Below are 14,302 nucleotides of genomic sequence, written 5' to 3'. Positions count from 1 at the left end.
GATGACGTCACCCCGCATCTGCGTTCTATTTCCCGGAAGCTAGGAGAGGAGTAATACAACATGGATACAATGTAATGTCATGTGACTGGAGGGGGCGGAGCTCAGACTACTCAAACTCCATGGAGACCAATCACAAATCTTATAGAAGGTGTATATTATTATATTATAATATTATATTATCCAGGAAGTCTTAAATGTGCATCCTTTTTTATCCCCAGCCTCATTCAGACACTTCCTGTTACAGGGTGACAACGCTCTGTCCTTATCTCCCAATTGTGCTCCTGCGTTGTCACACAGGTTTCCAATGGGGACCAGAAGGATCATCTCAGCACACATTACACAGGAATGATCCACTTGTCACAAACAAGAAACCTGCCCTAAGAAATGTAATGAGAGAGTGGGAGGAGCTACTGGGAGGAGATAGTAGGAGGAGCAACTGGGAGAAAAAAAAGTAGGAGGAGCTGAGTCACTGCTGGGAGGAGGGAGTGGGAGGAGCTACTGGGAGGAGATAGTAGGAGGGGCAACTGGGAGAAAAAAAGTAGGAGGAGCTGAGTCACTGCTGGGGTAAGAGAGGAGTTACACTGATGGGAGGAGAGAGTAGGAGGAGCTACTGGGAGAATAAAGTAGGAGGAGCTACTGGGAGAGGAAAGTTGGAGGAGTTGAGCTGCTGAGACACAGCTGGGAGTAGAGAGCAGAAGGAGCTACTGGGAGAAGAAAGTAGGAGGAGCTACTGGGAGAATAAAGTAGGAGGAGCTACTGGGAGAAGATAGTAGGAGGAGCTACTGGGAGAAGATAGTAGGAGGAGCTACTGGGAGAATGTAGTAGGAGGAGCTACTGGGAGAATAAAGTAGGAGGAGTTGAGCTGCTAAGACACTGCTGGGAGAAGAAAGTAAGAGGAGCTGAGCTGCTGGGAGGAAAGAGGAGTTGAGCTGCTGAGTCACTGCTGGGAGGAGAGAGTAGGAGGAGCTACTGGGAGAAGAAAGTAGGAGGATTTGAGCTGCTGAGTCACTGCTGGGAGGAGAGAGGAGGAGGAGCTGAGCTGCTGGGAGAAGAAAGTAGGAAGAGTTGAGCTGAAGAGACACTGCTGGGAGGAGAGAGTAGGAGGAGCTAAGCTTCTAAAACACTGCTGGGAGGAGAGAGTAGGAGGAGTTGAGCTGCTGTGTCACTGCTGGGAGGAGAGAGTAGGAGGAGCTGCGCTTCTGAGACACTGCTGAGAGGAGAGAATAGGAGGAACTGCGCTTCTGAGACACTGCTAGGAGAAGAGAGTAGGAGGAGCTGAGCTTCTGAGACACTGCTGGGAGGAGAGAGTAGGAGGAGCTAAGCTTCTAAAACACTGCTGGGGGGAGAGAGTAGGAGGAGTTGAGCTGCTGTGTCACTGCTGGGAGGAGAGAGTAGGAGGAGCTGCGCTTCTGAGACACTGCTGAGAGGAGAGAGTAGGAGGAACTGCGCTTCTGAGACACTGCTGGGAGAAGAGAGTAGGAGGAGGTGAGCTTCTGAGACACTGCTGGGAGGAGAGATGAAAAAGCTGAGCTGCTCAATCACTGCTGGGAGGAGAGAGGGAGGATCTGAGCTGCTAAGACACTGCTGGGAAGAAAGAGCAGGAGGAGCTGAGTTGCTGAGACACTGTTTAAAGAAAGAGGAGCTGACCTGCTGAGTCACTGCTGGGAGATGAGAGGGAGGAGCAGAGCTGCTGAGTCATTCTGGGAGGAGAGAGGGAGGAGCTGAGCTGCTGAGTCACTGCTGGGAGGAGAGAGTCGGAGGAGCTGAGCTGCGGAGACACTGTTTAAGGGGAGAGAACGAGGAGCTGAGCTGCTGAGTCACTGCTGGGAGGAGAGAGGAGGAGGAGCTGAGCTGCTGGGAGAAGAAAGTAGGAAGAGTTGAGCTGTAGAGACACTGCTGGGAGGAGAGAGTAGGAGGAGCTAAGCTTCTAAAACACTGCTGGGAGGAGAGAGTAGGAGGAGTTGAGCTGCTGTGTCACTGCTGGGAGGAGAGAGTAGGAGGAGCTGCACTTCTGAGACACTGCTGAGAGGAGAGAGTAGGAGCAGCTGAGCTTCTGAGACACTGCTGGGAGAAGAGAGTAGGAGCAGCTGAGCTTCTGAGACACTGCTGGGAGGAGAGATGAAAAAGCTGAGCTGCTCAATCACTGCTGGGAGGAGAGAGGGAGGATCTGAGCTGCTAAGACACTGCTGGGAAGAAAGAGCAGGAGGAGCTGAGTTGCTGAGACACTGTTTAAAGAAAGAGCAGCTGACCTGCTGAGTCACTGCTGGGAGGAGAGAGGGAGGAGCAGAGCTGCTGAGTCATTCTGGGAGGAGAGAGGGAGGAGCTGAGCTGCTGAGTCACTGCTGGGAGGAGAGAGTCGGAGGAGCTGAGCTGCGGAGACACTGTTTAAGGGGAGAGAACGAGGAGCTGAGCTGCTGAGTCACTGCTGGGAGGAGAGAGGGAGGAGCAGAGCTGCTGAGTCATTCTGGGAGGAGAGAGTAGGAGAAACTGCGCTTCTGAGACACTGCTGGGAGAAGAGAGTAGGAGGAGCTGCTGAGTCACTGCTGGGGGGAGCAGAGCTGCTGAGTCATTCTAGGAGGAGAGAGTAGGAGAAACTGCGCTTCTGAGACACTGCTGGGAGAAGAGAGTCGGAGGAGCTGAGCTGCTGAGACACTGTTTAAAGCGGGAGTTCACCCATAAAAAATGTTTTACCCTTAGATTGAGGCTCATTTTGTCTAGGGGAATCGGCTAGTTTTTTTTAAAATCGAAGCTGCACTTACCGTTTTAGAGAGCGATATTCTCCGCCGCTTCCGGGTATGGTCTTCGGGACTGGGCGTTCCTATTTTGATTGACAGGCTTCCGACGGTCGCATCCATCGCGTCACGAGTAGCCGAAAGAAGCCGAATGTCGGTGCGGCTCTATACTGCGCCTGCGCACCGACGTTCGGCTACTTTCGGAAAATCGTGACGCGATGGATGCGACCGTCGGAAGACTGTCAATCAAAATAGGAACGCCCAGTCCTGCAGCCCATACCCGGAAGCGGCGGAGAAGATGTATCTCTAAAACGGTAAGTACAGCTTTGATTTAAAAAAAACTAGCCGATTCCCCTAGACAAAATGAGCATCAATCTAAGATTAAAAATTGTTATTTCCGGGTGAACCTCCACTTTAAGGGGAGAGAACGAGGAGCTGAGCTGCTGAGTCACTGCTGGGAGGAGAGAGGGAGGAGCAGAGCTGCTGAGTCATTCTGGGAGGAGAGAGGGGGGAGCTGAGCTGCTGAGTCACTGCTGGGAGGAGAGAGTCGGAGGAGCTGAGCTGCTGAGACACTGTTTAAGGGGAGAGAACGAGGAGCTGAGCTGCTGAGTCACTGCTGGGAGGAGAGAGGGAGGAGCAGAGCTGCCGAGTCATTCTGGGAGGAGAGAGGGAGGAGCTGAGCTGCTGAGTGACTTCTGGGAGGAGAGAGTAGGAGGAGCTGAGCTGCTGGGAAAAGAGTAGGAGGAGCTGAGCTTCTGAGACACTGCTGGGAGGAGAGATGAAAAAGCTGAGCTGCTCAATCACTGCTGAGAGCCGAGAGGGAGGAGCTGAGCTGCTGAGACTCTGCTGGGAAGAAAGAGTAGGAGGAGCTGAGTTGCTGAGACACTGTTGGGAGGAGAGAGCAGGAGGAGCTGAGCTGCTGAGACACTGCCGGGAAATAAGAGTATGAGGAGTTGAGCTGCTGAAATGAATTCTACCTTCTGCTGTGAACTTTGATGATCAGTTCCCCCACAGTACCTGCAACTACGAAGGTCAGTGGTCATTCTGAAGCTTTTTTTAAGTTTTACCTTAGATGTCCATACCCTGATCATGATTCTTGGCTTCAATCACACAAAAACTCTTGTTTCTTTTTAAACTTCTGAATCAGGTTATTGTGAGTTATGGATTTTTTAAATTAATATTTTTACCAGAAACAACAATTCTCAGAGATAACTCCCTCCCCTAAAATAGTTGCCTGGTTCTCCACCGAGGGCTGGGCTTGTGGGATCTATTCTAGGACATTCCCCCTCCCCCCCCCCCCATGACTGCTGTTTCCATTCATTGGAGGTAGCTTGGCTTTGGCTCTGACAGGTCCTCTTCAATGCCCAACTCCAGATGATGTGCCCCCCGTCACACTGCAAAAATGGTCCAAGAATGTTTTGAGGAACACAACTAAAAGTTTGAGGTGTTGACTTGGCCTGCAGATTCTCCAGATCTCAATCTAGTTGTAGCATCTGTGGGGGCGTGCTGCAAAAACAAGTCCGATCCATAGAGGCCCCACCTCACAACTTACAGGGCTTAAAGGATCTACTGCTGACGGCTTGGTGCCAGAAACCGCATACCTTCAGAGGTCTAGTGAAGTCCATACCTGGACGGGTCGGGGTTGCTTTGGCGGCCTACTCCATATTAGGTGGGTGGTCATAAAGTTATGGTTGATATGTGTATGTATGTATATGTGTATCTGTGTATATATATATATATATATATATATATATATATATATATATATATATATATATATATATATATATATATATTCATGTAACTGTGTTTTTTACCAGCAGGTGGCGCAATTGCAGCACACTGCTGTTCATAAACCAACAGGTGGTGGTATTTGATTGCCACTGTTTTTTATTTTTTATTATAATTATTAGTATATAAGCGAAAATAGACCAAACATTTTGGAAAAAAACAACAACAATATTTTTTTTTATAAAACATACCCAATAAAAATAAATAACAAAAAGAACACATTCCTTCATAAATTTAGGCTACATGGAGTTGGTAAAAAAAAAAATCCCAATAAGTGTACATTGATTGGTTTGTGTGTCTACAAACTATAGTATACAGTATATACTGGATTTTTTTTTAATATACCACCACCCCAGCCATACCACCACTCCAACCACATCACCAACCCACCCCTCCACCACCCCCAACCCACCCACACTCCTACCACACCACCCACCACCCTATCACACCACTCACATTCACCACCACCCTCACCATCCCAACCGACCCCAACTCCACCCCACCTACACCCCCACCAACCCACCCACCACCAACCCAGCCATACCACCACTCCAACCACATCACCAACCCACCCCTCCACCACCCCCAACCCACCCACACTCCTACCACACCACCCACCACCCTATCACACCACTCACATTCACCACCACCCTCACCATCCCAACCGACCCCAACTCCACCCCACCTACACCCCCACCAACCCACCCACCACCACCCCAGCCATACCACCACTCCAACCACATCACCAACCTACCCCTTCACCACCCCCAACCCACCCACACTCCTACCACACCACCCACCACCCTTTCACACCACTCACATTCACCACCACCTTCACCATCCCAACTGACTCCACCCCACCCACACCCCCACCACACCATCCACTACCACCAACACACCACCCACCACCACCCCAGCCATACCACCACTCCAACCACATCACCAACCCACCCCTCCACCACCCGCAACCCACCCACGCTCCTACCACACCACCCACCACCCTATCACACCACTTACATTCACCACCACCAATCCACACCGCCACCCCCAACCACACTACCACCCCAACCACACCACCACCACTCCCAACCCACCCCACCACTACCCCAACCCCACCACCACATCAACCACCAACTCTCTCCACCACCATCCCAACCACACCACCACCACAACCAACCAACCAACCACACCACTCAACACCACCACCCCCAACCAACCGCAACCACAGCACCGCCACCACACCACCACCACCACTTCACCCACCATCATCAACCCTCCCCACCCCAACCACACCACCCACAACCACCAACCCACCACAGCACCCACCACCACCACCACCAACCCACCCCTACCCACCACTACCCCTGCCACACCACCACCCCAACCACACCACGTACCACCACCAACCTAACCACACACCAACCCTCCCCACCACTACCCCAACCACTCCACCACACCACCGAACCACCCACCACCACAAACCCTCCTCACCACCACTCCAACCACACCACCCACCACCACAAACCCTCCTCACCACCATCCCAACCACATCACACACCACCACCATCCCAACCACACAAACCACCACAACTAACACACCACTCACCACCATCACCCTACCACACCACTCACCACCAACAACCCACTCCACCACCACCCCATCCCCATCACCACCACACCACCCACCACCACCAACCCTCTCCACTACCACCCTCTCCACACCACCCCACCCCACTACTCTTCACCACCAATCACCCCCTAACCACACCACCACCAACACACCCCAATCACACCACCAACACTCCCCACCACCCCAACCATACCACCACCACCACCCAAAAAGATTATATATAAATAAATAAAACATTCGAAAAGAAAAAAATCAAACCAGAATACAAAGTTGCAGTCAGAGACAAGACATTTTATTTGTGGCAGTGCAAATTGTGTCCAGTGACCAGATGGCAGAAGTGCATGAAGACCCAAAAACTTTGGTGAGACCCCAAACTTGTGATGTGACCTCCCCTTAAAGGCCAACCCCAGCCGAAATTAAAGGGTTAGAACATCCGTCAACTTTCCAAAGATCGGCGCTCACTGGCATTTTATTTTCTTGGTTGTCAGGACAGGAAGTGAAGACAAATCTCCCCTTTTCGGACACAGATAGAATTTAAATCATGACAAAGGTTCTAACCCTCACCCACTCCATTGGCTGCCATTATCTTACATTTATTACAATTTCCCCTTTTTCTGTTGGGTTGTTAGAAGATCCTTCTAACCCAGTAGTCCTCCTAAACCTCGTATTCCAGTTATGAGTGGACAGAACCGTTTCCCGGCTTTTTATCTCCCTATGAGGTTCACTGTCAAGTCATAAAAAGCAGTCTCACTTCTACTGCTGCAGAAAAACGTAGACAGCTGACCAGAAAAGCCATCTGGGCAGTACTTCAGCATTCACCCCGTAACCCAAATCCCAGGTTTTCGGTTTTTGCAATGGAGTGAGGTCGGCCTAGGCAATATTTACTTTTTTTTGGGCTACCAGCAAATGAGTCAAATTAAATAAATGCTTTAAACTTTAAAGATTTTCCCTTTTCAAATAAACACATTCATCATAAAACCACCAGGGCCTTAAAATCAATAAATAAACCAATAAATAAATCAATAAATAAATGGATCAACCAATAAATAAATATGATTTGCTAGCGGCGTATGAAAGGCAGGGGGATCGCGGCAAAAGCGCGTGATTGGATTTTTTTTTTTTTTACATTAAGTCAAAATCAAAGCCGTCGATGTTGGCGATGGGCTCCCGCCAAAAGTTGAAGGCGCTGTACTCGGCCATGGGGTCGTCCACCTTCTGCGGCTGGTCCTTGGCGCTTTTGCTGATGTCCTCCAAACCGAGGCACTCGAGCTCAGACAGGTCTAAGGCCGGGATGGGAAGCTTCCAGAAGAGGAAGGAGTTGTACTGGCTGTTTACTGTGTCCAGCATTTTGATCTGGAAAATGGATGCAAAAAATAGTTATATAATAATGTATGTCACTTGTTCGCTTAAATTGTATTAATCACATTTTATTTCGATTTATTTTTTTATTTATTTTTTATTAATTTGTATTTATTACATTTATTATATATTTATTTTATTTATGTTATATATTTCCATTTTTTTCCTTTTTTAATCTATTATATATTTTGTTTTCGCTATTACATTTATATTTATTACATTAATTTTATTTTTATGCAATATAATTATATTTATTTATTACATTTCATTAATATTTTTATTTATTAAATTAATTTTGTTTTTATTTATTTTATCCCATATAATTATAATATTACATTAATTTTTATTTATTACATGAATATTGGGCCTGATTCCCAAAAGAGATACGCAGACTTAACTGCTGTTCAGTCTGTGCCTAACTTTGGAAACGATCCTCAAAAGGCTTTTTCCAAAGTTAGGCAGAAAATCTGACATGTGTAAGACACTTACACGGTCAGATCTTAGGATGCAGTACCGCACCTGCCGCTGGGGGCATTTCTCATGGAAATGCAGCTTTGAGTATGCAAATGAGGACTTAAGCAGATTCTCAAAGCATTTCAGCATTGTGATTTCTGCGTAAGTTCCGATTTTGCTTGCGCAAAACTAGGGCTGGTTTTACAATGTGGAAAGTTAGTCACACCTTGTAAAGGCCCATTCAAGCGACGGCATTTGGTATGCATTCCTGAGGGAGAACTCCACGGCAATTTTTAAATTCAAAACCGGCATGGGTTCCCCCCCCCCAGGAGCATACCAGGCCCTTAGGTCTGGTATGGGTTGTAAGGAGACCCCCCACGCCGAAAATTCGACGTAGGGGGTCCCCCTACAATCCATACCAGACCCGTATCCAAAGCACGCTACCCGGCCGGCCAGGAATGGAGTGGGGACGAGCGAGCGTCCCCCCCCCCCCTCCTGAGCCGTGCCAGGCCGCATGCCCTCAACATGGGGGGGTTGGGTGCTCTGGGGCAGGGGGGCGCACTGCGGGGGGACCCCTACGTCGAATTTTCAGCGTAGGGGGGGTCTCCTTACAACCCATACCAGACCTAAGGGCCTGGTATGCTCCTGGGGGGGGGAACCCATGCCGTTTTTTTCTTTGAAAATTGGCATGGAGTTCTCCCTCTCAGGAATGCATGCTGAGCGACGCTGTCATTTTTTTTTTATAATTATTTGTTTTCCCGGCGCGTATATTTTTTTTCACCCGTCGCAACTTTAGTGTCCCGTCGCAATCCACAAAGCCGCCCGGCGTAAATTACGTTCGCGCGCTGCACGTCGGGAAAATTACGTCACACGCATGCGCAGTACGGCCGGCGCGGGAGCGCGCCTCATTTAAATTTTAAACGCCCCCCGGAGAGGAGGACCGCCTTGCGACGGCGGCACTTAAGTTACACGGCCTGAAATTTCTAGGTAAGTGCTTTGAAGATCAGGCACTTAGGTAGAGATTTTAAGTCAGTGTAACTTAACTGCTGAAAGTTAAGTTAGGCAGCTTTTTTGGGAATCAGGCCCATTATTTTTATTTATTTTATCTAATATAATTATATTCATTACATTTTATTTATATTATTATTTATTACATTTATTTTTTATGTTCTCTATTACATTTATATTTATTACATTAATTGTATTTGTATTTATTTTATCCAATATAGTTATATTTATTACATTTTATTTATATTTTTATTTATTACATAAATTGTATTTTTATTTATTTTATCCAATATAATTAAATTCATTATATTTTATTTATATTATTATTTATTACATTTTTTATGTTCTCTATTAAATTTATATTTATTACATAAAATGAATAAAAATAAAATGAATGTAACATAACTGTCACTTGTTCGCTTAAATTGTATTAATCGCATTTTATTTCGATTTATTTTATTTATTATTTTTTTTTATTATTATTAATTTATTACATTTATTATATATATTTTTTATTTATGTTATATATTTCCTTTTTTAATCTATTATATTTTTTTTGTTTTCGCTATTACATTTATATTTATTACATTAATTTTATTTTTATGCAATAAAATTATATTTATTTATTACATTTCATTAATATTTTTATTAAATTAATTTTGTTTTTATTTATTTTATCCCATATAATTATAATATTACATTCATTTTTATTTATTACATGAATATTATTTTTATTTTTTTTATCTAATATAATTATATTCATTACATTTTATTTATATTATTATTTATTACATTTATTTTTTATGTTCTCTATTACATTTATATTTATTACATTAATTGTATTTGTATTTATTTTATCCAATATAACTGTCACTTGTTCGCTTAAATTGTATTAATAACATTTTATTTCGATTTATTTTATTTATTAATATTTTTTATTATTATTTATTACATTTTATTATATATTTTTTTTATTTATGTTATATATTTCATTTTTTTTCTTTTTTAATCTATTATATATTTTTTATTTTCGTTATTACATTTATATTTATTACATTAATTTTATTTTTTATCCAATATAATTATATTTTATTTATTACATTTTATTAATGCGAAGGAGGGGGCATGGGGGCAAGGGAACAGTTGCTGAGGCTGAACCCACAGCTACCCATACAGTTGAATAGAGTACAGATGAAACAATAAAAAACAGAAATATATAAAAGAAGATTTGTTAATAAAATTGACAAAACAAGTAGTTGTGCATATCAACAGTTGGTCATTTACATTTATTTTTTATGTTCTCTATTATATTTATTACATTATTTGTTAATGTATTTATTGTATCCAATATAATTATATTTATTACATTTCATTAATATTTTTATTTATTAAATTAATTGTATTTTTATTTATTTTATCCAATATAATTATATTCATTACATTTTATTTATATTATTATTTATAACATTTTTTATGTTCTCTATTACATTTATATTTATTACATTAATTTTATTTTAATTTATTTTATCCAATATAATTATATTCATTACATTTTATTTATATTATTATTTATTACATTTATTTTTGATGTTCTCTATTATATTTATTACATTATTTGTTATTGTATTTATTGTATCCAATATAATTATATTTATTACATTCTATTTATATTTTTATTTATTACATAAATTGTATTTTTATTTATTTTATCCAATATAATTATATTCCTTTTTTTTATTTATATTATTATTTATTAGATTTTTTATGTTCTCTATTACATTTATATTTATTACATTCATTTTATTTTTATTCATTGTATGTAACATAATTATATTTATTACATTTTATTTATATTTTTATTTATTACATTGTATTTTTATTTTTTTTATCTAATATAATTATATCCATTACATTTTATTTGTATTTATTACATTTATGTTACTTTTTTAAATTTTAATCTATTACTTTTTTTTATTACACTTTATTTTTATTTATTACATTTTAGTTTTTTTTTTAAATCTGTTACATTTTATATGTATTACATTTTATTTATATTTTTATGATGTTTTATTTTTTGGGGCTACATTCACACCAGATTTTCAGGCAGGGATGAATTGTAGTGCCAGCCCCCCCGTTCATCCATACATTTTTTTTTAATAAATGGACTCTATAATTTGTTTATTTTGGACATTTTAATTCATTTAAATCATCTTTTTTATTTATTTTTATTTTTTAGATGTGTTATACTTCTTTTAGCCCACACGTTTTTGAGCTTGAAGGGATTCTATCCTGTATTATAGGTAAGAAATTTATTTTATTACTGTAAAGTTTAGCCAGAAATATTTTTTTCTGTGTCTTTTACATTTTACATCCTTGTGCCTCCATATTTTAAAAATAATATTTTATACACAGATAGTTCAGGGCTCCCCCTAGTGGTTGTCTGTATATAAGTAATTTCAATCAGCATTGCCACCTAAAGTGGATCTGTACACACTGGGGATCTTTTAATGTCTTCACCCAGGATTCATCCAAGATTCACACAACTTTCACTCCAGATTCACACAACTTTCACTCCAGATTCACACAGCTTTCACCCAAGATTCACAGAAATTTCACTCCAGATCCACACAACTTTCACCAAACATTCACACAGCTTTCACGCCAGTTTTGCACAGCTTTCACCCAAGATCACTCAGCTTTCACCCAAGATCACTCAGCTTTCACTCCAGATTCACGCAGCTTTGTCTCCAGATTCACACAGTGGCGTCACTAGGGTTGGTGTCACCCGGTGCGGTAAAACATGGCGTCACCCCCCCCCTCTGTCTTGGCTGCCCAGCACCAAGCAGGCAGCGCACGGGCACGGGGCGCACCCCAAACTAGCCCCTGTAAATGATAGTATAGGGCAGTATAGTGGCAGGTTAGGGTAGTATAGAGTGGTATAGTGGCAGGTTGGTGTAGTGGGGTGGTATAGGACAGGGTAAGGTGGTATAGGGCATGTTGGGGTGATATAGGGTAGTTTGGGGTGGTATAGGGCAAGTTAGGGTTGCATAGGGCAGGTTGGGGTGGTATAGGGCAAGTTAGGGTGGTACAGGGCAGGTTGGGTGGTATAGTGCAAGTTAGGGTGGCATAGGGCAAGTTGGGATGGCATGGGAAATGTTGGGGTGGTACAGGGCAAGTTAGGGTGGCATTGGGCAGGTTGGGGTGGTATAGGGCAAGTTATGGTGGCATAGGGCAGATTGGGGTGGTACAGGGCAAGTTAGGGTGGCACAGGGCAAGTTGGGGTGGCATGGGAAAGTTTGGGGGTGGTACAGGGCAGGCTGGGGTGGTACAGGGCATGCTGGGACAGTACAGGGCTGTTTAGGGGGGTACAGGGCAGGCTGGGGTGGTATAGGGCTGTTTGGGGTGGTACAGGGCAGGCTGGGGTAGTACAGGGCAGGCTGGGTGATACAGGGCAGGCTGGGGTGGTACAGGACAGGCTGGGGTGGCACAGAGCAGGCTGGGGTGGTACAGGACAGGCTGGGGTGGCACAGAGCAGGCTGGGGTGGTACAGGACAGGCTGGGATTGCACAGGGCAGGCTGGGCATGTCAGCTAAAAAAATAAATAAATAATAAAAAAAAGAACACAGGATGGTGTCACCCCTCTAGCGGGTGTCACCCCTCTAGCGGGTGTCACCCGGTGCGGACCGCACCCCCCGCACCCCCCTAGCAACGCCTCTGGATTCACACAGCTTTCACTCCAGAATCACACAGCTTTCACTCCAGAATCACACAGCTTTCACTCCAGAATCACACAGCTTTCACTCCAGAATCACACAGCTTTCACTCCAGAATCACACAGCTTTCACTCCAGAATCACACAGCTTTCACTCCAGAATCACACAGCTTTCACTCCAGAATCACACAGCTTTCACTCCAGAATCACACAGCTTTCACTCCAGAATCACACAGCTTTCACTCCAGATTCACACAGCTTTCACTCTAGAATCACACAGCTTTCACTCTAGAATCACACAGCTTTCACTCCAGATTCACACAGCTTTCACCCAAGATTCACACAACCAGAGCCGCCCAGCTAGTAGAGATGGACCGGAATGAGCCATCAGCACATACAGAATTAGCACAGCGCCCCACCCAAAGAGCTCACGCTCCATCTGCTATATATAATGCCTTCTAATTTTACTGACACCTTCCGGTCCTCATTACATCCTTCATTGGGCATCCTAAAGATCCCGGAACTTCTACCAGGACAGCCATGAGGGGACCCGGGATATATATACTGTGTGTGTGTCATTTCTTTATTATAAAAATAAGGCGCATTTTTACTTTATGAGCAACAATCTTCTTCCTTCTTTTTTTTTTAGCATTTACACTTTTGCAGATATATCTCTATTTCTTAGATTGTAAGCTCTAAGGAGCCGGGCCCTCCGATTCCTCTTGTATTGATTTGTATTGTACCTGTAATCCTGTATAATAATAATAATTCTATGTATATTATTTATGTATAAATATACTGTGTGTGTGTGTGTATATACATAGATTTCTTTATTATTATTATTATTATTATATTTCACAGTACTGCAAAAAATACTAACATATACAGAGTATGTGTGTGTGTATGTGTATATATATATATATATATATATATATATATATATATATATATATATATATATATTATATTATTATTATTATTATTATTTTGCACAATAATGGGAAGAAAACACTAACACACACAGTATATTTACACCCCACATGATTTGAACGTAGCCTAAAAATGTTAAATTTTTTTATAAAATGAATAAAAATAAAAGGTAATTAAATTATAAATTTAATAGATAAAATAACTAAAAATATACAGTTTATATGTAATATATGTATTTAGTGATAATACAATCCCACCTATGTTGGAAGCCTTCATACTTAAAATTCATATATATATTATCATCATTATTATTATTATTATTATTATTATTATTATTATTATTATTATTATTATTAAAACACATAGTATATTTAAACCCCACATGATTTGAACGTAGCCTAGAAAAATAAATAAAATAAAATGAATAAAAATAAAAGGTAATTAATAAAAATGTAATAGATAAAATAAATACAAATATACAGGGACAGATTCACAGCAGAAATACGCTGGCGTATCTACTGATACGCCGGCGTATTTTCAAATTTGCTGCGTTGTATCTTGATTTGGAATCCTCAAACCAAGATACGACGGCTTTTGGCTTCGATCCGACAGGCGGACGGCTTCGTACGCCTTCGGATCGTAGGTGTAATTCTCCGGCGGCCGCTGGGTGGAGTTTGCGTCGTTTTC

The 14,302-nt window shown here is 42.3% G+C and overlaps 2 protein-coding genes across 2 annotated transcripts in view; one reads left to right on the top strand and one right to left on the bottom strand.

Moving 5' to 3' along the window:
- Positions 1-6,423: 6,423 nt before the first annotated feature.
- Positions 6,424-14,302, bottom strand: part of LOC120920924 (protein AF1q-like) — a 10,230-nt gene continuing 2,351 nt past the window's right edge. The window contains exon 2 of the mRNA XM_040333373.1: positions 6,424-7,506. Within this exon, the coding sequence (XP_040189307.1) occupies positions 7,276-7,500 (225 nt within the window). The 5' untranslated portion in view covers positions 7,501-7,506 and the 3' untranslated portion in view covers positions 6,424-7,275. The remainder of the gene's footprint in view (positions 7,507-14,302) is intronic.
- The window catches only part of CDC42SE1 (CDC42 small effector 1), a 90,438-nt gene continuing 87,390 nt past the window's right edge, over positions 11,255-14,302 (top strand). Inside the window, exon 1 of the mRNA XM_040333372.1 lies at positions 11,255-11,273. The gene's annotated coding sequence lies outside the window, so the exon portion shown is untranslated. The remainder of the gene's footprint in view (positions 11,274-14,302) is intronic.

Source organism: Rana temporaria, chromosome 13 (genome assembly GCF_905171775.1).
Source record: "Rana temporaria chromosome 13, aRanTem1.1, whole genome shotgun sequence".
NCBI lineage: Eukaryota > Metazoa > Chordata > Amphibia > Anura > Ranidae > Rana > Rana temporaria.
This window is presented reverse-complemented; position numbering and strand designations above follow the sequence as displayed.